The sequence below is a fragment of the Stomoxys calcitrans genome, chromosome 1 (genome assembly GCF_963082655.1).
Source record: "Stomoxys calcitrans chromosome 1, idStoCalc2.1, whole genome shotgun sequence".
Classification (NCBI taxonomy): Eukaryota; Metazoa; Arthropoda; class Insecta; order Diptera; family Muscidae; genus Stomoxys; species Stomoxys calcitrans.
This window is the reverse complement of record NC_081552.1, coordinates 256,911,236-256,939,022: the sequence shown is the minus strand read 5'-3', so window position 1 is coordinate 256,939,022 and position 27,787 is coordinate 256,911,236. Positions and strand designations below refer to the sequence as shown.

Here is a 27,787-nt window from a genome sequence, read left to right as displayed (position 1 = left end):
GACGCACCCCATCATAGTCGCAGAGTTCCTGGTTCTTGACACTCAACAGAATCAAGCAGACGATAGATAGAACACAACAAACTGTTACACCAACAACAACCATCGAAGTAATAAAATCACATCTGATTTGGCTACTCACAAATACACACCAAATTTTAGACACCCCCCAAAAAATTCCACAACCCATTGAGCCAGCTTTTTTCTTAACAAATAAAATGTTTATTTCATAATTGAATTGTTTAAACAGTTTTTGTTTTTTACTTCTTGCAAACAAAATACCTAATTTACCTATAGACTATGGAGCTATGAGAGCTATGAATAAAAAGCAAGGGCCAAACTAAAGGAGGGTGGTGCCTTCCGCTCGCCACAGATTCTTTAGTAAAAATCAACATCTCTTGATAAATCAGCCAGCATGTCCATGAACAAATTTGATTTTTCATCATCATCGTCGTCTTCGCCTTCATTCTCTTTCTCTGCAGCATCCCCTACGCCAGCATAGGCACTTCGAGTTTTGGTGAGGCTCAAAGTGCGTTGGGCTACATTTTTCAGCATATTCGAAATTTCATTCAATTGTGCCGGATGCCAATCATGTTTGAAAATGCCAATAAACAAATTATTGGTGTAATTCAGAGAAATGATTTGCTTCTCAATCATGGTACTTAGGAGCAGACCAAATTTCGCATAACACTCTGTGCGGCAGGCCAATGATAGTAGAAATGGTATGGTAATCAGACTGTCGTAAATGCTATGAGTTGGGGAATTGTTTTCCTCTGCCGTGTTATGGGAAACATCCAAAGCCCGCCTCACATTGTTGTGCATGAGCACTTGACAAGCGGCCTCCATTAGCTCCGTGGTGAGGTGATCACTATTTGCTGTGACTATGTGTTGCAATAGCTGAATGATATTCGAAGCCATCAGGCGATACAAGATTGTGGGAAAATCATTGTCAAATGAATCGATCATTGTCTGCATCAGATCCACAAGGGGCTTGGAATCTTTGAATAGTTCCGTCCTCACAGAGGTACAGTGTAGCCAATATTGCAGGGTGTCTATTAACTCCGACACACTGGGTGTCTCCTTAAGTATGCGCAGCTCGGAGGGCTGTTTGGTTTTATCGGCCGAACACAATTTGTTGGCGACATTGTCGAGATCGACGCAGAAATAATTGTCCTTTATCAAATTGGCATAAAACCATTGGGAGACCTTATGCTGGGCATCCTTTTTGATCATCATCAGATAGGTTCTCTTTAGTATGTCCGGTGTCTCTTCGGGCAAAAGGCTGTCCAGGCAATTGCTTATGCGTTTTTCCAACATTTTTGGTATCTCCTCATTCCATTGGCTTATGGCCGTTTGTCGCGCTGAACCGTAGATAGCTTCGATTTCCCTATAGACAGTATGGTAACAACTGGAGGTGATTTTATTGACTTGGCTGTCGGCATGGCTCTTGGCGGGCAGCAGAATTTTGAGCTGCCCATCTTTCACTACACATTTGTAGACCCTTTCGGAGCAAAAAATTATTATTTGTCTGGTGGAGGAGTTTTGTGACTTCCTAAATGCTTGTATGAGGTTATTTTGTATGGCTTTTGAGTTGGCAGCAGGCGAATCAACCGACAGCTCCCCCTCTCTGGGTGTCGGCGTTGGTGTGGTGGGAGATAATTCGGCAACGCGGGTAGTAATATGGCGATAGCGTCCTGATCTGGAGGCATATTTGGTTTGGGCATATTTTGCAGGCATAATTGAGACACGAAACTCAGCCAAGAAAGGACAGGCGACTGGCAGCAACGATTCTAAAAGGGGATTAAGCATAAATTCCTTAGATGAATTTTTCTCTCCTCTTCCATCATCATCATTATTGTCTTGGGCTTTGGTCAGCTTACTTTTCACATAGTCCAGTTCATTGCCATGGCCCTCCAGCGAGGCCACGGAGCGATATTGATAATATTGTTCTATCAAAAACTGTTGCGAATCAAATAACCAACCCAGGCAGGAGGTGATTATGAACTTCGAGGTAGAAGGCAAAATTGTATTGCTTGCACCCCCGTCACTGCCCAGAAACCAATACAAGGCAAACAGTAAATCCAACACCTTTGTATATATCTCCAGCTGCAAACTTATGCTGTCCAGCATGCAGATATACTGCGCCATCCATGGTATGGTGATCAGCAGTTTTCCCTGCTCAATGCCTTCTTGGAGCACAAGGTGCAAATCAAAATTGGGCTGGGTGAGTGCTCTGAGGCGCAATTGTTTCTTTTCCACTCCGGAGGGCATAACATGGCCCGGGCCCGCATTGCAAACGAAAGGTAGACTAATGGTAAAGCCCAAAAACTTTGCCAATATTAGCATGGAATTCAAAATCTCCGGTCTGACAGCTACCTGCTCATTACCCATCTCTGCTAGCAGAGAATCGTCATGGTTGTCTGCTTCAGTCTCAGCCATAGTGATATTTATGTGGTCGAATGAGGAATTATTCAACAAGATTAGTTGGCTGTACAGCTCCATTTTCAATTGTTCAGCAAATGCCAGAGAGCGGGCCTTCAAAATGAAATCGCGGAAGAATGCCTGCGCCCTTGGAAACTGATAGTCCACACTAAATTGGCTGGGCGCTATCAAACGCTGTGTGAGTTTGGACAATTTTTGCATATCCATATCAAGGCCAATTTCTTCGGGCGATGTGGCACTAGAAGCGGACAGCAGCAGTTGGGAGACAAACAATTTGGCAAAATGGGCCATGTTTACACAGTGCTCCGATTGATGGAAGATCTCACGAATTTTAGGGGTTACTTCCACACTGAACTTCCAGTTGGGATTCAAATGGTTTGTTTCCCACATTTGCAGGCATTTGCAGAATAAATCCCTCTGAGCTCTAAATTTGGCAAACTCCTGATGGGAAGTGAAATTTTGTCTTGAATCCTGATCCTGTTGGAAGTACACATTGTTGCAGGGTTTGGACTCAAAACAAATGGACGTTTCATGCATGGGATTTTCCGATAACATTTGTTGTTTCTTCTGATAGGTTTCCAGGAGGTAGCAACGCACCCCCTCTTCCAAATAGGCGAAATTCTCATTACTAAATATCACTTTCAATGTTTTGGCATCCAAAGAACCTAAACGAAGTTTCTGTTCATTGAGGCACTGCAGGGCAAAGTAGACGGCATGCCTTGCATCCTCCAAATATTTCAGGGACGCGTTTTCTGTTTCATGTAGTTCTAGTGTTTTAAAAGCCTCTGCTAAGGAAGTCTGGGCAGAGGTAGGACTAGCATTTAAGAGATTCAGTAGGAATGATAGCTCATTTAAAAAATTCGTTGTTAAGTGGGTATCGATAAGGACCACATAAATGTCCGCCAATCTTTGGATTATGTTCTTTCCAGCCAAATGTTCAAAATCCAGGACCACTTCGTCCATGGTAAGTGATTCCCTTCGCTTGGAAGGGGTGCTCGTAGCCACCACAGCAGCGGGCACAGATGCTAGCGAGGGTGATACCACCAGCTCTCTTGCTATCTCACTAGCCTTTGATTTGAGTATTTTTCGGGCAGCCCATATGGAACATTGTTCCTCATCTTCAATTTCGGTGTGGGAGATTTTCAGTATATTATTCTCGTGGCTAAAAGAAGATTCACCCGCAAAGACGGAATTCTGACCAACTGCCTTCTCAACCTTTTTGCTTATGCTTATGGGTTGAACACGTTTCTTGGGCTTTTCATTGGTCGTTTGGGGAGTGGTCGCCGTAGTGCCTGAGGTATTTTTCTTCTTGTTGTGTGAACGATTGTGGGAGCCAGAGGTGGTATTCATTACCAAAAAGTCACCCAAGCACAGACTAGTTCCACTTTTATTGGCAGATCCTGGTGTGGTAGACAAACGTTTCGAGTTCCCCGATACATTACGTCTCACGGGGGTTGATGTTAGATTCCTTTGCGATGTTCCCGAACGATCAACAGAAGTGCTTAATCGAGCCTGCGAATTAGATGTCCAATCTCCCATTGAAGCCTGCGAAACATCATTTCTTAGGCTTTGATTTGGAGTGGACAATATCTGTAGGTGTTGCGGTACCACATGTTTCGTGGCACCGGCATCCTCGTCATTCACATTTGACCTTTGAGTTTTTACTGGAGTTTGACATTTGGGTGTATCATTGCCACTGCTAACCTTCAAATGACTTTCCGTGTGTTGCCTTAGTGCATTAAGAAAATATAATGCAAACTCTTCCAGGCTGTCATAGCCATCATTGGCTTTGACCTTTTCAAATTGCTTTAGAAACCAAGCACGAAATTTCGGCCTCTCCTTATGGTCTTTGTCATACTCTAGTATGACCTTTAGTTTTTCTTCAGCTTTAAGGGCCATTGTTGTTACTGCTTTTCGCTTGGATGTGGCCTTACAGTGTGTTCATAATTTTAGGTCATTTTCAAATTTGCATTTATGACCCGATTTCTTCTTCTCTCATGCATGCATCCACCAACAAAACATTACTCCTTTTTCAACTACCGTTCGAAATATGGTATCTGAAACGGAAGATGAATAGAGAGAATGGTTGGTTGGCAAGAAAAGAAATATGAACACATTCAATATTCGTCTGGTTTTGCTGATTTGCCCTGATGGCGATGGTGGACATTCACGTTTGAGTTTTTGCGTTAGGTTTCACCACCAATGACATCATTTGCTTTAATTTCCCCAATTATTAGATTAACTCTACTTAAGTGCGAGTTAGAGAGAGCTAGCAATTCTACGGCCAAATGGTAACTTTTTGTTCTTATATTTAGTATGAAAGGAAAAATGTTAATTAGTTTTATACATTAATTAAGATAATTGCACATAGAAATTGCATTTAAATGTACGAAATATCTACCAAAAGAGGCAAGCGTACAAATCTCCTAGTTTCTCGCTGTTTTATGACATGATTCACAGGCATATTTTGGGTTAAAATCAATATCAATCAGCACCAACTTCCTGAGAGAGGGTGTTGCGAACCAAAGAATTTAAGTTGCTTGATTTATTAGAAACACCTGATTTCATACCGGAGCCAGCTAACTAACTAACAACTAAACACACTACAGCTGTCATTTGTATTGGTTCATTGTTGCTGTTGTCTTGTTCTGTTGTCAAAAACCACAATATGTTGTAGACTCCGTCAGATGGCAGGTCTCTACATCACAAACACAGTAATACGAGCTACTACTAAAACTTGAGATCGGTTTGTTGGTTAGCTACAGAGACTCATAAAAGTATTTGTTTTTATGTTCTTTTGTTTATACCCACCACCGGAGGATGGGGGTATATTAATTTTGTCACTCCGTTTGCAACACATCGAAATATCCATTTCCGTCCCTATAAAGTATATATATTCTTGATCAGCGTAAAAATCTAAGACGAGCCATATCCGTCCGTCTGTCTGTTAAAATCACGCTACAGTCTTTAAAAATAGAGTTATTGAGCTGAAAAAGAATCTGTACAAAGTTACAGATTCTTTTTTTGTCCATAAGCAGGTTAAGTTCGAAGATGGGCTATATCAGACTTTATCTCGATATAACCCCCATATAGACCGATCCGACGATTAGGCCCATAAAAGCCACATTTATTATCCGATTTTGTTGAAATTTGGGACAGTGAGTTGTGTTAGTCTGTTCGATCCAGATTTCGATATAGCTGTCATATAGATCGATCCGCCGATTTAGGGTCTTAGGCCCATAATAGCCACATTTATTGTCCGATTTTGCTTAAATTTGGGACAGTGGGTAAAGTAAGGCCCTTCAACATCCTTCTTCAATTTGGCCCAGATCGGTCCAGATTTGGATATAGCTGCCATATAGACCAATCACTCAATCTAAGGTCTTGGGCCCATAATAGCCACATTTATTGTCCGATTTTCCTCAAATTTGGGACAGTGAGTTAAGTTAATCCCCTCTACATACTTCTTCAAAATGGCACAGATCGGTCTAGATTTGGATATAGCTGTCATATAGACCAATCACTCAATCTAAGGTCTTGGGCCCATAATAGCCACATTTATTGCCCGATTTTGCTCAAATTTGGGACAGTGAGTTAAGTTAAGCCCCTCTATATATTTCTGCAAAATGGCACAGATCGATTTAGATTGGCATATATTGGGTTGCCCAAAAAGTAATTGCGGATTTTTCATATAGTCGGCGTTGACAAATTTTTTCATAGCTTGTGACTCTGTAATTGCATTCTTTCTTCTGTCAGTTATCAGCTGTTACTTTTAGCTTGCTTTAGAAAAAAAGTGTAAAAAAAGTATATTTGATTAAAGTTCACTCTAAGTTTTATTAAAAATGCATTTACTTTCTTTTAAAAAATCCGCAATTACTTTTTGGGCAACCCAATAGCTGCCATATAGACCGATCTCTCGTTTTAAGGTTTTGGACCCATAAAAGACGTATTTACTGTCCGATGTCGCGGAAATTTGGGAGAGTGAGTTAAGCTAAGCTCCTCGACATACTTCGGCAATATGGCACAGATCGGTCCAGATTTGGATATAGCTGCCATATAGACCGATCTCTTGATTTAAGGTTTTGGGGCCATAAAAGGCGCATTTATTGTCCGATTTTGCTATAATTTGGGACAGTGAGTTGTGTTAGGCCCTTCGACATCCTTCTGCAAATTGGCCCAAATCGATCTAGATTTGGATATAGCTGCCATATAGACCGATCTCTCGTTTTAAGGTTTTGGACCCATAGAAGACGTATTTATTGTCCGAAGTCGCCGGAATTTGGGAGAGTGAGTTAAGCTAAGCTCCTCGACATACTTCGGCAATATGGCACAGATCGGTCCAGATTTGGATATAGCTGCCATATAGACCGATCTCCTGATTTAAGGTTTTGGGGCCATAAAAGTCGTATTTATTGTCCGATTTCACCGAAATTTGGGACATTGAGTTGTGTTAGGTTCTTCGACATCCTTCTGCTACTTGCCCCAAATCGGTCCAGATTTGGATATCGCTGCCATATAGACCGATCGCTTGATTTAAAATCTTAGCCCCACAAAAAAGCGCATTTATAATCAGATTTCACTAAAATTTAACACAATGACTTATGTTAGTCTTTTCGACATACGTGTCCTATATGGTTCAGATAGCTTTATTTTTAGATTTGGCTACTAAATACACAATTGAACAATGACTTGTATTTACTGGTATTTGGTCTAAATCGGAACATATTTCGATATAGCTGCTTTGGGGCATAAGGTATACAGTTTTCACCGGATTTCGACGAAAGGTGGTTAACAATTAATACCCGAGTTGGTGGGTATCCATAGTTCGGCCCGGCGCCTTTTTAACGCCTTTTTACTTGTTTTTCAAAACAAAACGACGTGTAACGCGGTTAACAAGGGAGGACTCGCGCCGCATATAGCATGCCGCCACATCGTATCTCCATCCCCCGACAGAAGAGAGGAATGGTCAATCATCAACCATATGGATATTCTGTCTAGACCACTTCATCTACTGCAAATATTGAAAGATTTAGCTGTGTATCTCTGCCTAAACTACAACCCTCATATGGCAGGAAGCTTATAGCCGATTATTTCGTTACATTCCTCACTCCTATTTTCTAGAATGGAAAATGTTGGGAATCTATTCGGCACTCGCTATTGCAGAATAGCTTTGCCATAATTTTCATTTATCACATGTGGTGACCCATTTTTAATTAATGTTCATAAAGTGTGATATATTGGGTTGCCCAAAAAGTAATTGCGGATTTTTCAAAAGAAAGTACATGCAGTTTTAATAAAACTTAGAATGAACTTTAATCAAATATACTTTTTTACACTTTTTTTCTAAAGCAAGCTAAAAGTAACAGCTGATAACTGACAGAAGAAAGAATGCAATTACAGAGTCACAAGCTGTGAAAAAATTTGTCAACGCCGACTATATGAAAAATCCGCAATTACTTTTTGGGCAACCCAAAGTATCACAATTTAAGTGAAGTATGCTAACGCCCTCTTTTGTCACATTCTGGCATATTTACTATCAGTAAAATTGTCGTGAATATGTTACCTTAGATTATAGGTGGTATTTAAGAAAGACACATGCGTTAGCATTCTTTGCACAAAAATCAGGTTACTACATCAACGCTCGAAGAATTTCCCTATCTACAGCTTTGAGCTATACGTAGCTGCATGTATGCCAATAGACCAGATAACCCCATAGTGTCCTCAAAATCTAGGCTAAGTGAATTATCAATACAACAATGGTAGTGTGTAACACAAAACTTTGAAATTACAATGGCAAATGAGATTATTCCAATATTCTATTTTGGAATAATCGAATAACATCTTCACCGACAGTATTCAATGAAAAAACTATTAAAGTACACATGATGAAAAATCAATTAATTTGCACTTTGCGAGGTTGGGGCGACGCCATTATCGGTGTCGACAGAAAAAACAACAAACCACATCATATAGATATGTATATTAGAGATGAACATAAGAAGTGTATATGGGAATAGCAAAAAACAAGAGAGAGTACCTGGAAATTTTCTCAAGCAAAAAAAAAAAAACAACTGACAACTGCGGGAGAAATAGAGACAACTCGTAATACTATTGAATCATCAAGTAAATATACAAACATACATAAAAACAAAAAAAAAAAAGGAAAAACATGACGAGACGGCTTAATTAATTCCAATTGGCAAAGTTAAAAAGGAAACTACATGCAAAAACATAACACACAACAATACTACAAATGTAGCTCAAATCAACCCTTCGTGTTATAATTACAAAAACAAACAACAAAAACGACAAACGAGAGACGGCATAAAATAAAACACAAAAATGACGTAATTTTCTAAACATGGAATGGGGAATGAATCTAAACGGTAAAGCAACAGCAAAACTCTCAAAGAACCAGGGGAAAAGAAGCAATAAAGAATTTCAATAACTACGAGAAAGGTCTGAATGCATGCAATATTAAAGAGATGAGTGATTCTTCGTCGTGTGGGATGAATAGATTGGTTGTTGATATATTGCCGGTTGTTGTTCTGTTGCCTTCTGTTCTCTCAAAGAATTTAATCTATAAATAGCTTCTGATATAGTAAACAAATGTGAAAAAAAGTACAAATGAGCAAAGTAAAATGCCAATAACCAGAAAATACCATTTTCAAAGGAGGACACAGATACATTTTTATCTTACAACTCCAACAACTTTAATAAATCAAACACACAAGAGTAGAACCAACAACAAAAACACAAGTGCGAAGAAGGAGAGAGAGAGAATTATGTTGGTGGAGAGAAAACCAAGTGAAGTATTATCTATCCATTATCCACGAAATGAGAACACCTTACCCAATCATACGAACCAACTACCGATGACGTCGTCTTGCTCACTCACACAAATGCAAAATGTGAAGAAAAAACTTTCTTCTGGATTTAATCAATACAGAAAATTTTTAAATACTATTTTTTTTTTAATTTTTCACAAAATATACAGTAGTTTTTCACTAATTTGGGTGTTTTGTGAGATAAATACGAAAATACACTCAGAGCACATTAATTTTTTCTCCTTTACTTTCATTAATTAGGTAGGGTGTGGCGTGAATTTTCTTGCCCAATTTCACTTCCAAATACTTTGGGTTTTTCTTTCGATAGCATTAATAAAATGTAAATGTTTAAAAATTTGCCAGAAGTTTTACAAAACACTTACACTTTCGTTTTTGTTTAATTTTTATGTTATGATTAATAATAGCTAGAAGCTTAAATACACGGCGAAACTCGACGTCAAGTAAAAAGATCCGATTTCTTCGAGAGCAAATTGTAAAATAATGAAGAGATAGATAGATATGGTGGTTAGTGATGGGATTCTACCGGGTATATACACGATGGACTTGTGGATACCAAATATCTATTGTGGGTATTACTATTCGGATAATCATATAAGAATTAGGATTAGGAGGTAGTGGTACAATTAGGAGGTAGTGGCATTAGTAACAAAACAAAAAAATACAATGTTTACCCAAGAACATTCCACTAAGGAACAGGGGCAAACTTCTCACATATCAATGCGTGCAGTCCGATTCAAGTTTAAGCTCAATGGTAAGGGGCCTCCTTATTATAGCCGAGTCCGAACGGCGTGCCGCAGTGCAACAGCTCTTTGGAGAAAAGTTTTACATGGCATAGTACCTCACAAATATTGCCAGCATTGGGAGGGGAAAACCACCGGACCCAGGCGTTCAGCGTCATAGGCGGACATTCTAACCTCTGCGCTACGGTGGCCTCCGTGTCATTAGCACAACAACAAAAAGTTACCCCCAAAAGCTGAGTATTCTGTTAAGTATTACGAGCGGAATGCTGTCAAACTCCATATTAAAAAAAATGTCGGCGAAACGTTGGCTGAAAATCGGCGGAAAAGTAGTACTCTGTTTATAGTGAGGAAAATAGCAAAAAAAAAAATTAAAGTGGCTACACTTGAAACCATTTCCGGCATCATGTTTTATTGGTATCAATGGTTCGGTTTTATTTATTAGTTTGCGAAAAAATAAATTAAACAGAGAAAACAATAAGTGCAGATTAAAAAAACGTGTTTTCGTATGGAAACAAAAACTTTTGATTGCTGTCAAATTCCGAAGGAGATTTGCTGCGCCATGCGCCATGTTGTCATCAAGGTGATTAACGTTTTGCCAACACACACAAAGAAATTTTTGTGCGTGTGCCTATACGAAAGAGTCCATGAACTGAGAATTTGCGAGAAAGAAGATAACAAACAAGTAAAAAGGCGTTAAGTTCGGCCGGGCCGAACTTTGGATACCCATCACCTCGGGTATATTTGTAAACTACCTTTCGTCAAAATCCGGTAAAAATTGCATACTTTATGTCCCATAGCAGTTATATCGAAATATGTTTCGATTTGGACCAAATACTAATTGGTACATGTCATTGTTCAATTGTGTATAACAAAATATTGGTCTTTTTAGTAGCTATATCTAAAAATAAACCGATCTGAACCATATACGATACGGATGTCGAAAAGCCTAACATACAGGGTGGCTGATGAAAGCCGCTACCAAAAAAAAATGTAATAACTTTTTTTCTATTTAATAATAATAATTTAATAATTAATTTAATTAATTAATTAATTAATTTAATTAATAATAATTTAATAATTAATTTAATAATTTAATTTAACATGAATAAAAGAAAAATGTATTCCATACACCGAAAAAAAAATGTAGCAATATTCATCATTGTAGCAATATTCATCAGCCACCCTGTATGTCACTGTGTCAAAACTTAAATCGAGAGATCGGTCAATATCCAAATCTGACCCGATCAGAAATTGAAGAAAGATGTCGATGGGCCTAAGACAACTCACTGTCCCAATTTTTGGCAAAATCGGATCCGCCGATTTAGGGTCTTAGGCCCACAAAAAGCCACATTTATTATCCGATTTTAGTGAAATAGGGGACAGTGAGTTATGTTAGGCCCCTCGACATGCTTCTGCAACATGGCACAGATCGGTCCAGATATGGATCTAGCTGCCATATAGACCAATCTCTCGATACAAGGTTTTGGGCCCATAAAAGGCGCATTTATTGTCCGATTTCGATGAAATTTGGAACACTGAGTTGCGTTAGGTTCTTTGACATTATTCTGCAATTTGGCCCAGATCGGTCTAGATTTGGATATAGCTGCCATATAGACCGATCTCTCGATTTAAGGTTTTGGGCCCATAAACGGCACATTTATTGTCCGATTTCGCCGACATTTAGGATAGTGAATTGTGTTAGTTTTCGACATCAGTGTTCTATATGGTTCAGATCGGTCTATATTTGGATATGGCTACCAAAAAGACCAATATTTGATTCTACAAAATTGAACAATAACTTGTATTTAATAGACCACTCAATATCCGTGTCGAATTTGGTCCAAATCGAACCATATTTCGGTTAAGCTGCTATGGGGGGCATAAATTATGCATTTTTCACCGGATTTTGACCAAAGATGGTTTACATATATACCCGAGGTGGTGGGTATACCGGCCGAACTTAACGCCTATTTACTTGCTATGTTTAACGCATGAATATTTCTCAGTGCTCTAAACTTCACTGAAGGTTTTTTTTTTAAATCTTTCAGATTAAACCGCAATCGCCACATCAAATAATAAAACAAAAATGATTACATCGCTTTTAAGTAGAGCTTATTTACTTATTCTAGTCAATTTTACACTATTTTTTACACACCAGAAGTTGCCAATAACTTTTTAAATCTTGTTTTGTCTACGCACAAATATTAATATTTTGGTGAAGAACTTTCGTTCATCAAAACTAATGTTGAAATACATACATTGTGTGATATACATGTTATAGTATTTTATAATTCACACTCAGCACCTGTTATATATATATATATATACATACAAAAGTTCTTTTTGTGTATCCAATAACCTACCATTCATATCAATTGTCGTTTTTTGTTATGTAGTCTTTATTTTGTTTTGTTATGTTTGTTTATCTTTATTGACAGCCCATGCCTGTCGTGTTACAGTTAGCCAAGAGCATTCTCTTTTATACATGTTATTCATGACATAATGCAATTTTTAATATTTTGCAATGTAGCGTTACCAACAAATTCAATGGATTAGAATAAGACAACCACAGTTTTAAATTTACTTATAACCATTCGTTGCAGGATTCACTGAATAAGGTTAAGCCAAGCGATCAGCCGATATACTTTTTTTTTAATATTTGACAGTACTTGGCATTGAGGATGTCAACTTGTTCTCTTTTTACATTCATTCTTTGTTTACGTTTTCTCCTATATAATGACATTTTCAATCGTCAGATTTGACATCCTTAATGATGTTTATGGGGCCTATCCACTTTATGTTTTTACATGTGACCTAACCTTCTATTAGTGAATCCTGCATTCGTTGTATACATTGTCATTTGTCATAGAAAAGAAGAAAATAAAAAAAACTTCTTGCCATTGAGGTTGTCAACTTGTTCTCTTTTTACATTCATTCTTTGTTTACGTTTTCTCCTTTTTGATGGCACTTTAAATCGACAGATTTGACATCCTTAATGATGTTCATGGGGCCTTTCCACTCTATGTTTTCGCACCTTGCTTCTATTAGTAAATCCTGGCTAAAAAATAGTATTGGGTTGCCCAAAAAGTAATTGCAGATTTTTTAAAAGAAAGTAAATGCATTTTTAATAAAGCTTAGAATGAACTTTAATCAAATATACTTTTTTTACACGTTTTTTTTTCTAAAGCGAGCTAAAAGTAACAGCTGATAACTGACAGAAGAAAGAATGCAATTACAGAGTCACAAGCTGTGAAAAAATTTGTCAACGCCGACTTTATGAAAAATCCGCAATTACTTTTTGGGCAACCCAATATTTTTTGTCATTGAGTTTTTTTTGTGGTGTTTCAAAAAGTAATCGCGAAAAAATATTGCTTTTCAATGCGATAACCGAACACAGTACCAGCCTTTAGCGTTGCCAGATGGCCACCGTCGCGTAAATTACCTCTATAAATTGCCATTCATTTCTTTGCCAAATCAGGCAACTCCTTTGTTTAGATTTTATAATATTCTTTCTTATTCTCCATTCGTATCTTTGTTCCGTTTGGAGACAGTAAAATGGATAAGTTCAATAATCAAATTGGATTTCTGGTCTTAAAAGAGGATGGGGCTGTTCTGGAATCTGGTGGAGAGCTGGAGAATGATGAAAGAAGTGCCAACATATTCCTGGATCTGGTTAATTTGACAGAAAGGTTCTCTTCTATTATGTTACATACTCACGCCCCATTTCGTTAACTCAAAATTCTGTTTTCTGTTTTAGTGTGGACGAGAGTTTTATGCCAAATAATAGTTGCGAAAGGATTTCAATTGTCTACGAAGACCATTCGTATAACATTTGCTTGTCTAACAGACGCATTTACATTGTCAAGTTGCGCAACGGTGGTGCTGCTGCAGCCACAAATCGTTCAGGTGGTCTGGGAATGTCTTCAAACAATGGCGTCGGTGTGTATGTCGATGGAACAGACGGAAACATGAGTTCAACGGCGGTGCTAACTTGAGAATCCTCAAGCACTGTCTGTTGCGTTTTCTGCGCCCATAGCTTTCGCCAGCGCAGTCCCAGGGACAGTGCTTGCCTCCCCACAGATACTACAAAGGACCGTTCCCGTAGATTTAATTGGAAAACGCCCTTCATTTATTTAATTATATTGTTTATTTGTCAGAGAATACACCATCTTTAATGTCTTGATCAAATATGCGTTCGGCTTCTTTAGTCATGTCTAGAAGTGTGGGCTTTGTACTGAAGACAATCACAAAACGCTGGCGCCAATTACCTCGCCTCTTCACCACCCAAAAGTCATCGGTTGACTTCACCATCACCTCCTCCTGGTTGGGAATGCCAGATGTAGGATCTTGATCCTCTGGCAGAGTGAATAAATCGGCTATAACATTGAGAATATTTTGAGCCAAGTTTGCATTGCGCTGCATATCGTTATCGAAATTTGTTATCATTTTGAGACTTTGATCATTTACAAAGAGGTATTTTATTGCTCCATATTCGCTGTCGGTATTGGCTAAGAGTTGATTTTTAACACTTCCATTTCCTGGCTTGGCTAGGAAATCTTCGATGTCACGTGCCAGAACATAGATTTGTGTGCTGAGTGCACTGCCAATATCTTCTAGATATTGTTGGCTTATATCGTTGCATTGGTGTTTAAAGAACAGACACAAAGTCACCTGGGTTGAGGGGTAGGCAACCATGCGATAGGGTTCCACTGTGCCATTACTATTGATATATAACTTGTGCACGCTGTGCATTGTTTCTCGATTTGAGCATTCTCCATTTTGTATTTTCAAACGTTCGAGCACGTATTGATGCAACGTGTATAGTTGGGAGGAATGAAAACGACCACACCTGAAATGAAAGCAACGATTTTTGTTGTTTAAGAAGCAGAACATTGTCTACAGGTCAATGTGAGTCATAAACTTTTGTTCTTGGGATTATAGCTTAGTTACACATTTGAAATGTTTGGCCTATGGCATTTTATTTTTTCAACTTACGTTACTACAGTGTCCTTGTAAAGGAATAGTGAGTCCATAATGGTTGGATATGTTGACTTTAAAGATTCGATAAAGTTATGAACTCGTAAAAATAAAAATTTATCCAAAGGTAAATACTGCAATGTTCGTGTAAACCCAAAGATGTCATCAACAGGCAATTTGAGGGACGATATATACTAGAAGATGGAATAAATAAATAAAAATAATTAAATATGGTATTAATTTTCGGCAGCACGTTGTAACACCTCGAAATATGGAACGGCGACCCCATAAAGTATATATATTAGGGCGGGTTGGTTTTCTTCTTAAATCGTATAGCAAAAACGTTAACAAATTTCCAAGAAAATTCTTCGAAAAAACCATGTATCTAAAATAAAATCCTAGTTCGTGCCTCTCGACTTTAAAATGTACATGCCTGCCTTTGCCAAAACAACTAAAAGCGTGCAAAGTTCGACCGGGGCGAATCTTGGGAACCCCCCATTTTTACAAACTAAATCTAGTTGGAGGGCTTTATTTTATTCTACATACCAAACTACTGTCAAACCAGTAAAAATGAAAGCTTCCAGCCATATAAGGATGATCCGGAGACCAGTTTATATGGCAGCCATATCAGGTTCTTGACCGACTTGGACCGTACTTGGCACAGTTTTTGGAAGTCGCAACAGAACACCACATGTAAAATTTCAGCCAAATCGGACAAAAATTGCGGCTTGTAAGGGCTCAAGAAGTCAAATCGGGAGATCGGTTCATATGGGACCTATATCAGGTTATAGGCCGATTTGAACCGTACTTGACACATTTGTTGCAAGTCATAAAAACCACTACATGCTCAATTTCAGCCAAATCGGACAAAAATTTCGGCTTGTAAGAGCTCAAGAAGTCAAATCGGGAGATCGGTTTATATGGGAGCTATATCAGGTAATCGACCGATTTGAACCGTACTCGACACAGTTGTTGGAAGTCATAACAGAACATCGCGTGTAAAATTTCAGCCAAATCGGACAAAAATTGCGACTTCCAGGGGCTAAAGAACTTAAATCGGGAGATCGGTTTATATGGGAGCTATATCAGGTTATAGACCGATTTAGGCAGAACTTGGCACAGTTGTTGGAAGTCATAACATAACACCTTATGTAAAATTTTAACCAAATGTGACAAAAATTGCGGCTTGTAAGGGTTCAAGAAGTCAAATCGGGAGATCGGTTTATATGGGAGCTATATCAGGTTCTTGACCGATTTGAACCGTACTTCACACAGTTGTTGGAAGTCATAACAGAAGACTACATGCGAAATTTTACCCAAATCGGACAAAAATTGCGGCTTGTAAGGGGCTAAAGAAGTTAAATCGGGAGATCGGTTTATATGGGAGCTATATCAGGTTATAGACCGATTTAGGCAGAACTTGGCACAGTTGTTGGAAGTCATAACAGAAGACTACATGCAAAATTTTAGTCAAATCAGACAAAAATTCTAGGGCTTCTAGGGGCTCAGGAAGTCAAATAGGGAGATCGGGAGCTATATCTAAATCTAAACCGATATGGCCCATTTGCAATGCCCAACGACCTACATCGATACTAAGTACCTGTGGAAAATCTCAAGCGGCTAGCTTTACACGTTCGACCTCTATCGTGATTTCGACAGACGGACGGACGGACATGGCTAGACGGACTCAAAACGTCGAGACGATCAAGAATATATATACTTTATGGGGTCTTAGCCGAATATTTCGAGGTGCTGCAAACGGAATGGCTAAATGAATATACCCCCTATCCTACGGTGGTGGGTATAATAAGTATACATGGTATTAGTTTTCGGCAGCACGATAGGTACCGCGAAACGTAACTCAAAGAAGCTGTGAAAGAAAGGACTAAGGACTAACTATCTGATGACACCTTGAGTCCCATCCCAATAAGAAAGCAATGCAAAATGCATTAAAGTACAGGGAAGACACGTATGGAAAAAGAAAATTTGTGGGGTGTATCAGCGTTCATGAACATGTACAGATGAACTTGTCATAGAAGCACTCTGCAGCAGATGTTAGATTGCAAATTTTGCCCATGAACATTCCACTAAGGAACAGGGGCAAACTTCTCACATATCAATGGGTGCAGTCCGATTCAAGTTTAGGCTCAATGATAAGGGGCCTCCATTTTATAGCCGAGTCCGAACGGCCTGCCGCAGTGCGACACCTCTTTGGAGAGAAGTTTTACATGGCATAGTACCTCACAAATGTTGCCAGCATTAGGAGGGGAAAACCACTGCTGAAAATGTTTTCTGATGGTCTCGCCAGGATTCGAACCCAGGCGTTCAGCGTCATAGGCGGACATGCTAACAACCTCTGTTACGATGGCCTCCTCCTCCTCTTGCAGCAGACATGTGCGTACAGAAATCGGAACTTTATAAAAAAAACTGCAAAACAAGTTGCCGGGAAAACCGCTTAGAACTTGAGAGGAAGAGCTAAAAACTATCCAAAACTAATCAACTCGTTGGAGAACTAAACCGACGAGATCACCCATTTTACCAACCCACCGAGCTGAAAGCCAACCGAAAGTTTTATGATGCGGTCTTATACACACCGGCTTGTATAATATTCACCAAGATGCTGTGATGGGCTGCGTGTACTCCGGCAGTTGCTTAATGCAATTTTGTGAGAAAATGTCACTTTGTATGCTTTACCACCCCCAGTCCAAAATTGAAAAATGCCGAGTTTCAGAAATCGACTTTAGCCTTGAAGCTTTTCCTTATCGCTACATGTGAAGCCATTAACAGATTCAGGACTTAATTGGTCCTTGTTATTGTAACCACATTTTCATGTAGAGGTGGCGATCCTCGTCAAGCTCCTATATGTGAGCAAGCTCGTTCCGGTCCAAAGGACCGATCGCCGCGGTAACAGGGTGGCTATTGGTTAAAAGTGCCAATAACTCACCTTGTCATATCGGGCATCATAGGCACTCAGTATTTGTGCAAGAGACGGTGCCACCCGACCTCTCACTGAGACTCTTCGCTCGATACCGTTGATTGTTCGCGACTGCCGTTGCAGCTACTCGGTATGGAGCATTCCACTATCCTCAACCTGTGGACGTGCCCTGTAGCTCCCAGCTAAGCTTCTCGTGACAGCAATTAATACCACACAAATCAGACCTCAATGTTCCAGCTTATGTGGCCCTTGTATGAGCATTGTTTTATAACTTCTCATTGGCAACATGGGATCTTTCCCTGCAGCATAATATTGATTGATTGTACTGACCTTAAAGAAAAACTCCTCCAATTTCTCAATTAATATTTCACGGCCATTCTCTGGATTTTCTTGTAAAATCATCTGAAATGTACCCTCTTCCATGCGAAAACGCTCATAGGCCATAATCAATACTCTGCGATAGATGTCATCATGCAATTCATACGCATGGTATTCGGGATAATCAATGCCATCTTTGGCCAACATTTCTTTTGGCACATTTAGGACCAGAACAAGCCAAAAGTTTGGCTCAGCCTGATATAACAGCTGCACAGTTTTTTCGGTGTGTATTACTGAAATGTAAAAATAAATTTCCATTATTTATTATATACAAAAAATATTAAATAATTATATGTTACCCTCACATCCTCCGCTTTCGTCGGTAAAGGTACTGCAAATGAGAACGAAAAAAAATTCAAAAATATTTGTAACTGTTTTGGTGAATATTTTTTGGAAATCTTACTCAGTGAATGTAGTAAACGCTTGACTCAATCCAATATCTGATATTTTAGTATTCAGCTCAATATCTTTTGGATGATAAAAGAGAATTTTCTCCTTTTCCTGAAAACAAAGAAGAAAGAAAAAGTGAGCATTAGTAAGTGAAAGGGGGACACCGTAGATCAGTGGTCAGAATGTCCGCCTTTGATGCTGACAAAACTGGGCTCAAATCCCAACGAGAACATTAGAAAAAATGTTCACCGTTGGTTATTCCCTCCCGATGCCGTCGACACTTGTGAGATATTAACCTTAAGTAATCAGCCGGAGGCCACCGTAGCCCAGAGGTTAGCATGTGTGTCTATGACGCTGAACGCCTGGCGAGAACGTCAGAGGTGGTTATCCCTTCCAAACGCTGACGATATTTGTGAGCTACTTAGCCATGTAAAAACTTCTCCCCAATAAGGTGTCGCTCTGCGGCAAGCCGTTGACACTCGGAGAAAAGAAAGCCCCTTATCATTGAGCTTAAACTTGAACGTCTGGGATCCTGGCGAGACCATTAGAAAAAATTTTCTGCGTTGGTTATCCCCTCCAAATGCTGGCGATATTTGTAAGGTACTTAGCCATGTAAAAAACTTCTCCCCAAAGAGGTGTCGCTCTGCATCACGCCGTTCAAAGAAGGTCCCTTATCATTGAACTTAAACTTGAATGGGACAGCACTCAGTGATATCCGAGTAGTTTGCCCCCGTTACTTAGTGAAATGTTAATGGGCAAATTTGCATTTGCAAAGTAGCGCAGAGGTTAGCATGTCCGCCTATGACGCTGAACGTCTGGGACCAAAAATCCTGGCGGGACCATCAGAATAAAATGTCAGCATTGGTTTTCCCCCCCAAATGCTGGCAACATTTGTGAGGTACTATGCCATGTAAAAAAATTCACCCCAAAGAGGTGTCGCTCTGCGGCACGCCGTTGAGACTCGGCCATAAAATAATCGCCCTTATCATTGAGCTTAAACTTGAATGGGACAGCACTCAGTGATATGCGAGTAGTTTGCCCCTGTTCCTTAATGGAATGTTCATGGGCAAATTTGCCTTAGCAGTCAGCCGTGTAAACTTCTCTTACAGGTGTTGTCACTTGCGGCAAGCCATTCGGACTCCGGAATAAAAAAGGAGGTCCCTCGCATTTATTTGGAACAAATAAAATTCTTACATGTGATTCATATCTAGCATGATTTTGTCCCAACTACTCCAAATGTAAAGATGTCTTAATTTCCCAGACGCTTTTCCGTGGGCGTTTTTTTTGTTCACTTTATAATTACCTCACCCTCCTTGAGACCATAGGTTGTATTGAATATGTATAAACTTCTTATGTTTACATCTACTTTTCTTCTTGGCAAATTATGCATATTTCTTCTTTAATAACTTAAATAAATTAACAAAAACAAAGAAAAACATTCGCGTCAATCAATCGCAAAAATCACTATCACTATCAAATCAAAACAAAAAACAGCTGTTGATGACGGCGTTGGACTGCCTTTTTTGGTGGGTTGTTTTGGTTTTTTGAAAAAGGAATGATAACATTAAAATGCCACTCTAGCGTTCGTTTTAAAAATAAAAATTATTATAAGAGCTACAAATTTTTTTAATTTTTTGGCATGCTGCCAATCTTTATTATAAAAATCTCTAAGGATTGCTATTGACAAAGCTTCTTAAAAGTAAATGTTAACATTATATGTGAATGTGTACAGTTGGTAACGGTTAACAATAATACGATACGTTATAAACGTCACGTAACGTCAAAGATAGTTATGTTGCTGAAAATCACCAAAAGATGGCTACACTAAAATGTACAGAAATTGGATACTGAAAGTGGGAATACAAACAAGTTTACACTTGGAGCAAATTTAGTGTGGCGAGATTTCGGAAATCTCTTGCAACTAAGTTTCTTATATATTTTCGGTGTAGTTTAGGAGAAAAAAATTCATAATTTCAATAGTAAGAGCGTGGTCGAATGATAGCAATATCCTATGGTGAGATTTAAAAATGACGTAGAGGGATGTTTTTTACACCGTTGAGAAAAAAAATCATTTTGCTGTGCCAATCGACCATTTTTTTCTAACACTGACACATTTTGACGTTTGTCAAAAATCAAAAGTACACAAGATGTGCGCGAGTCGATCTAGACCGATCCGCTGATTTAGGGTCTTAGGCCCATAAAAGCCACAATTATTATCCGATTTTGCTGAAGTTTGGGACAGTTCGACATCCTTCGTCGATTTGGCCCAGATCGGTCAAGATTTGGATATAGCTGCCATATAGACGGATCCGCCGATTTAGGGTCTTAGGCCCATAAAATCCACATTTATTGTCCGATTTTGCTGAAATTTGGGACAGTGAGTTGTGTTAGGCCCTTCGACATCTTTCTTCAATCTGAACCTGATCGGTTAAGATTTGGATATAGTTGCCATATAGACCGATCTCTCGATTTAAGGTTTTGGGCCCATAAAAACCGCTTTTATTGTCCAATGTCGCCGAAATTTGGGACAGTGAGTTCTGTTTGGCTTTTCGGCATTCTTCTTCAATTTAGCCCAAATCGGTCTGGATTTGGATATAGCTGCCATATAGACCGATCTCTCGATTTAAAGTCTTGGCCCCATAAAAGGCTCATTTATTGTACGATTTCACCGATATTTGGGACAGTGAGTTAAGTTAAGCCCCTCGACATACTTCTGCAATATGGCACAGATCGGTTCAGATTTTAATATAGCTGCCATATAAACCGATCTCTCGATTTAAGGTTTTGGGCCCATAAAAGGCGCATTTATTGTCCGCAGTCGTTGAAATTTGGGACAGTGAGTTGTGTTAGGCCCTACGACATCTTTCTTCAATTTGGCCCAGATCGGTCCATATTTGAATATATCTGCCATATAGACCGATCTCTCGATTTAAGGTTTTGGGCCCATAAAAGGCGCATTTGTTGTCCGATGTCGCCGAAATTTGGGACAGCGAGTTAGGTTAAACCCCTCGACATATTTCTGCAACTCTTCCAACATCTGACCTTAATATGGTTCAGATCGGACTATATTTAGATATAGCTGTCATATAGAACGATCTGCCGAAAAAGGGTTTGAAGCCCATAAAAGCTTTATTTTTTAACCGACTTCGCTGAAATTTGAGACAGAGAGTAGGTTAAGGCCTCCTAACATCCGACGTAAATATGGTTCAGATCGGACTATATTCAGATAAAGCTGTCATATAGACAGGGCTGAAGCCCTTGAAAGCTTTATTTATTACCCGATTTCGCTGAAATTTGAAACAGTGAGTTTTTCCGAACCTCTCGATATCTGATATATTTGCCAAAAAGACCAATATTTTGTTCTACAAAATTAAATAGTCACATATATATTAGACCACTCAATGTCTGTGCCGAATTTGAGTGCTTATGTTATCCAATTTTCACCGCTTATGACAAAAGGGGGTTTACATATATACCCGAGGTGGTGAGTATCCAAAGTTCAGCCTGGCCGAACTTAATGCCTTTTTACTTGCGTGTTTTGTTCGGCCGGGCTGAACCTTATATACTCTCCACCATGCGATCCATGTCAAGCTCTTTGAATGACTTTTTCAAATAAAAAAAACACCAGTCATAGAAAAACACCACCTCCAAAATTTCAGGCACATCGAGTAATAAATGCCTCATCCAGAGGCTCAAAAAGTCAAACAGGGAGATCGGTTTAAATGGCAGCTATATCAGGTTATATACCGATTTTGGCCATACTTGGAACAGTTGTTGGAATTCATACCAAAACGACATATGCAAAATTTCAACCATATTGGATAAGAATTGCGCCCTCTAGAGGCTCAAGAAGTCTAAACGAGAGACCGATTTGTATGAGGGCTATACCAGGTTATGAACCGACTCGAACCATACTTAGCACAGTTGTTAGAAGTCATAACTTAACACGCCATGCAAAATGTCAGCCATATCTGATAGGAATTGGGCCCTCTAGAGGCTCAAGAAGTCAAGATCCCAGATCGGTTTATATGGCGGCTATATCAGTTTATGGACCAACTAAAACCATATTTGACACAGTTGTTGGAAGTCATAACAAACCACTTCTTGCAAAGTTTCAGCCAAATCGGATAAGAATTACGCCCTCTAGAGGCTCAAGAAGTCAAGATCATAGATCGGTTTATATGGCAGCTATATCAGGTTATGGACCAACTAAAACCATATTTGACACAGTTGTTGGAAGCCATAACAAACCACTTCTTGCAAAGTTTCAGCCACATCGGATAAGAACTACGCCCTCTAGAGGCTTAAGAAGTCAAGATCCCAGATCCGTTTATATGGCAGCTATATCAGGTTATGGACCAACTAAAACCATATTTGACACAGTTGTTGGAAGTCATAACAAACCACTTCTTGCAAAGTTTCAGCCAAATCGGATAAGAATTACGCCCTCTAGAGGCTCAAGAAGTCAAGATCCCAGATCGGTTTATATGGCAGCTATATCAGGTTATGGACCAACTAAAACCATATTTGACACAGTTGTTGGAAGTCATAACAAACCACTTCTTGCAAAGTTTCAGCCACATCGGATAAGAATTACGCCCTCTAGAGGCTCAAGAAGTCAAGATCCCAGATCCGTTTATATGGCAGTTATATCAGATTATGCACCGATTTGCACCAGCACAGTTCTTGGAAGTGATACCAAAACACTACGTGAAAAATTTCTTAAATCGGACTCGAATTGCGCCCTCTAGAGGCTCAAGAAGTCAAGACCCAAGATCGGTTTATTTGGTAGCATTATCAAAACTTGGATCGATTTAAACCGAACTTAGCGCAGTTGTTGGAAGTGATACCAAAACACCACGTTCAAAATTTCAGTCAAATTGGACGACAATTGCGCCCTCTACAGGCTCAACCATACTTGGCACAGTTGTTGGATATCATAACAAAACACGTCGTGCAAAATTTCAGCCAAATCGGATAAGAATTGCTCCCTGTAGAAGCTCAAGAAGTCAAGACCAAAGATTGGTTTATATGGCAGCTAAATCAAAACATGGACCGATTTGGTCCATTTACAATCCCCACCGACCTACACTAATAAGAAGTATTTTTGCAAAATTTCATCCGCCTAGCTTTACTCCTTCGAAAGTTAGCGTTCTTTCAACAGACGGTCGGACAGACGGAGAGACGGACGGACATGGCTAGATCAACTTAAAATGTCATGACGATCAAGAATATATATACTTTATGGGGTCTTAGACGCATATTACAATCGGAATGACGAAATTAGTATACCCCCTTATCCTATGGTGGAGGGTATGAAAAACCAATCCATTTCCATTTATAAAATCATTGAAAAAGTTTTTCGTTCGTTACTTATTGGACATCGAAAGCAAGTTAAAGTACTTGCAATTCACACTTAGTATCCCTTCAAATTTCTTTTAGTTCCTCCGCGCTGGCGGAGAGAAGAGAAGTGCAGTTTGAAGACAACTTTAGCAATTATCAAATGCATTTGTGGTTAGTAAAATACAAGATAAGCGTCGAAAACTGTTGCTAAAAATTGAAACTTAAACCACTGAACTTTTGGAATGGAGCCGGTTAGTGGTCGTAAGATGAAGGACGTACTCAACTATCAATAAAACAAATAAGGAAAAGTAGATAGACAGTGCCGACTATATAACACCCTACACAGTTTGCGCACATTTAATACTGCCTTACAATTGTAAATCGAGCGATGTAAGCTTTGAGTCTAGTACTAACTTCATTCACAAGAAATTTGTCTATTATTTGATTGAGAAATATGCCACATTCTTTTGGACGATGCAACAAAAACAAAAGTCACACTACTAGGAAACAGAGTTGCAGAGTGCAGTTGCCCAACAACAAAAAACCGAGTACACAATTTGTCAAAATCAACGATTAACAAGTAAATATGCATTAAGTTTGGCCGGGCCCAACTTTGGATACCCACCACCTCGGGTATACATGTAAACCACCTTTCGTCAAAATCCGGTGAAAAATGCATTCCTTATGCCTCATAGCAGCTATATCGAAATATGTTCCGATTTGGACCAAATACTAATAACAATAGGTCATTGTTCAATTGTATATAACAAAATATTGGTCTTTTTAGTAGCCACATCTAAAAATAAACCGATCTGAACCATAACCGACACGGATGTCGAGAAGCCTAACATAAGTCACTGTGTCAAATTTCAGTGAAATCGGACAATAAATGCGCCTTTTATGGGGCAAAGACTTTAAATCGAGAGATCGGTCTATATGGCAGCTATATCCAAATCTGGACCGTTATGGGCCAAGTTGCAGAAAAATGTCGAAGAGCCTAACAAAACTCACTGTCCCAAATTTCGGCCAAATCGTACAATAAATGCGCCTTTTTTGGCCACAAAACCTTAAATCGAGACATCGGTCTATATGCCAGCTATATCCAAATCTTAATCGATTTTGGCCAAATTACAGAAACGTATCGAGGGGCTTTACGTTACTGACTATCCCAAATTTCGGCGACATCGGACAATAAATGCTCCTTTTATGGCCCCAAAACTTTAAATCGAGAAATCGGTCTATACGGCAGCTATATCCAAATCTGGACCGATCTAAGCCAAATTGAAGAAGAATGTCGGAGGGCCCAACACAACTTACTGTCCTAAATTTCGTCGATATCGGAGAGTAAATGCGCCTTTTACTGGCCCAAAAGCTTAAATCTAGAAATCGGTCTATATGGCAGCTATATTCAAATCTGGACCGATCTGGGCCAAATTAAAGAAGGATGTTGAAGGTCCTAACACAACTTACTGTCCCAAATTATAACAAAATCGGACAATAAATGCGCCTTTTAGGGGCTCAAAACCTTAAATCGTGAGATCGGTCAATATTGCAGCTATATCCAAATCTTGACCGATCGGAGTCAAATTGGCGAAGGATGTCGAAGGGCCCAACACAACTCACTGTCCCAAATATCAGCGATATCGGAAAATAAATGCGCCTTTTATTAGCCCAAAAGCTTAAATCGAGTGATCGGTCTATATGACAGCTATATTCAAATCTGGACCGATCTAGGCCAAATTAGAGAAGGATGTCGAAGGGCTTAGCACAACTCACTATCCCAAATTTTAACAAAATCGGACAATAAATGCGTCTTTTATGGGCCCAAAAACTTAAATCGAGAGATCGGTCTATATGGCAGCTATATCCAAATCTGGACCGATCTAAGCCAAATGGAAGAAGAATGTCGAAGGGCCCAACACAACTAACTGTCCCAAATTTCGGCGACATCGGGCAATAAATGCGCCTTTTATGGGCCCAAAGTCTTAAATCGAGAGATCGGTCTATATGGCAGCTATATCCAAATCTGGACCGATCTGGGCCGAATTAAAGAAGGATGTCGAAGGGCCTAGCACAACTCACTATCCCAAATTTTAACAAAATCGGACAATAAATGCGTCTTTTATGGGCCCAAAGACGTAAATCGAGAGATCGGTCTATATGACAGCTATAACCAAATCTGGACCGATCTGGGCCAAATTCACGAAGGATGTCGAAGGGCCTAACACAACGAAATATCCGAAATTTCAGCTAAATCGGATATAAATGCGCCTTTTATGGGCTTAAAACCTTAAATCGAGAGATCGGTCTATATGGCAGCTATATCCAAATCTGGACCGATCTGGAATAAATCCAAGGGCCCAACACAACTCACTGTCCCAAATTTCATCAAAATCGCATAATAAATGCGTCTTTTATGGGTCTAAGACCCTAAATCGGCGGATCCGTCTATATGACAGCTATATCCAAATCTGGCCCGATCTAGGACAAATTAAAGGGGGGTGTCGAAGGGCCTAACACAACTCACAGTCCCAAATTTCAGCAAAATCCAATAATAAATGTGGATTTTATGGGCCTAAGACCCTAAATCGCAGACGGAATGACAAAATGAATATACCCCCATCCTTCGGTGGTGGGTATAATTAGGGTAATGAGAATTGCGTTTTAGGGGAGGGATGGCATCTCAGACATTTCGACTCAAATATGGATTTCAAATTCGTGCTGCACTTCCAAATCCCTTTAATTTGAACCCCATATTGCCATGGCCGGTAAATATAAACTATTTGGAAGGTGTTTTGGGACTGGGCCACCGGCACTTTGCACTGACAATAGATATCGCTGGGTACTTGGACCAAAATTTTAATACCATATTCGCTTTCTGGTCGCCAATACCTTTCATTTGATACCCTTGTTCTGCCCATCGGACCACTTTCGGATATGGGTGGCATTTTTGGGGTAAGAGGGAGCGTCCGCCTCCACCCGATATCTAAAAATTATATAGCCTATGTTTCCCTCCAGACAAACGTACACAGTCTATCAAAATTTTAAGAAAATCGGTTCTGCCAAGTATCATATAGTCATAATGGGTCTAATGGCGTTTTTGAAGGGTGGCGATCTGATTTTGTAAGCCAGATTCGAAATCCACTCTCCAATACCTTTAATTTGAGCCCCATATTGAAACGAACGTCCAATATGTCTGTTTGGGGGAGTTTTGGGGTTGGAGCGACCCGATGGGTACTTAGACTCAAATTTTAATACCATATTCGTATTCTACTCTCCAATACCTTCCATTTGATACCTATATTGTCTCGATCGGTACACTTTAGATTTAGGGTTGTGTTTTTGGCATAAGGGAAAGGATCCGTCCCCCTTCCGATATTGAAAAATTATATAGCCTGTGTTTCCTTCCAGACCAACCTACATAATATACGAAAATTTCGAGATAATTGGTTCTGCCGTTTTTCAGTCTATACGAAACAAACAAACCGAGTCCCATATATCCGTGATTGCCTAATGTGCCCATTTGGTCCGTTTCTGTGGGGGTAGGCTAACCCCCTATACTTCGACAATGAATTTGTATGCCAGATTCGTCATCTACTCCTGCATACTTTTTATTTGATACCCATATTGTCCTTAACGGTTAACTTTTGATTTTGGGTGGTGTTTTTGTGGTAACGGTGGAGGGTCCGCCCCCCTTCCGTTATCAATAAATTAGAAAGCCTATTCCTTCTTGCTGA

General features: G+C 39.4%; 4 protein-coding genes across 7 annotated transcripts in view; 1 reads left to right on the top strand and 3 right to left on the bottom strand.

The window, feature by feature from the left end:
• The window catches only part of LOC106090948 (spectrin alpha chain), a 45,015-nt gene extending 35,253 nt beyond the window's left edge, over positions 1 to 9,762 (bottom strand). For all 4 annotated transcript variants that reach the window (XM_059360835.1, XM_059360836.1, XM_059360837.1 and 1 more), the window contains exon 1: positions 9,650 to 9,762. The gene's annotated coding sequence lies outside the window, so the exon portion shown is untranslated. The remainder of the gene's footprint in view (positions 1 to 9,649) is intronic.
• Positions 197 to 9,639, bottom strand: LOC106090949 (protein disks lost). The gene is made up of 2 exons (XM_013257319.2): positions 9,292 to 9,639; positions 197 to 4,496 (listed from the first exon to the last, which is right to left on the bottom strand). The coding sequence occupies exon 2, from the start codon at positions 4,336 to 4,338 to the stop codon at positions 376 to 378; it is 3,963 nt and encodes a 1,320-aa protein (XP_013112773.2). The 5' UTR covers positions 4,339 to 4,496; positions 9,292 to 9,639; the 3' UTR covers positions 197 to 375.
• Positions 9,763 to 13,530: 3,768 nt separating the features above from the next.
• Positions 13,531 to 14,215, top strand: LOC106090947 (ragulator complex protein LAMTOR4 homolog). Its single transcript, XM_013257314.2, has 2 exons — positions 13,531 to 13,716; positions 13,785 to 14,215. The coding sequence occupies exons 1-2, from the start codon at positions 13,583 to 13,585 to the stop codon at positions 14,020 to 14,022; spliced, it is 372 nt and encodes a 123-aa protein (XP_013112768.2). The 5' UTR covers positions 13,531 to 13,582; the 3' UTR covers positions 14,023 to 14,215.
• On the bottom strand, positions 14,130 to 20,195 carry LOC106090946 (vacuolar fusion protein CCZ1 homolog). The gene is made up of 6 exons (XM_013257312.2): positions 20,011 to 20,195; positions 18,721 to 18,818; positions 18,617 to 18,648; positions 18,270 to 18,550; positions 15,023 to 15,198; positions 14,130 to 14,876 (listed from the first exon to the last, which is right to left on the bottom strand). The coding sequence occupies exons 1-6, from the start codon at positions 20,095 to 20,097 to the stop codon at positions 14,174 to 14,176; spliced, it is 1,377 nt and encodes a 458-aa protein (XP_013112766.2). The 5' UTR covers positions 20,098 to 20,195; the 3' UTR covers positions 14,130 to 14,173.
• Positions 20,196 to 27,787: the final 7,592 nt, after the last annotated feature.

Coding starts and splice junctions, on each gene's coding strand:
- LOC106090949 (XM_013257319.2), bottom strand. CDS start 4,338: ATGGCCCTTAAAGCTGAAGAAAAACTAAAGGTCATACTAGAGTATGAC.
- LOC106090946 (XM_013257312.2), bottom strand. CDS start 20,097: ATGCATAATTTGCCAAGAAGAAAAGTAGATGTAAACATAAGAAGTTTA. Junction 15,199..18,269: donor TGGAGGAGTTTTTCTTTAAG/GTCAGTACAATC, acceptor TCCATCTTCTAG/TATATATCGTCCCTCAAATT. Junction 14,877..15,022: donor TACAAGGACACTGTAGTAAC/GTAAGTTGAAAA, acceptor CTTTCATTTCAG/GTGTGGTCGTTTTCATTCCT.
- LOC106090947 (XM_013257314.2), top strand. CDS start 13,583: ATGGATAAGTTCAATAATCAAATTGGATTTCTGGTCTTAAAAGAGGAT. Junction 13,717..13,784: donor CTGGTTAATTTGACAGAAAG/GTTCTCTTCTAT, acceptor TTTCTGTTTTAG/TGTGGACGAGAGTTTTATGC.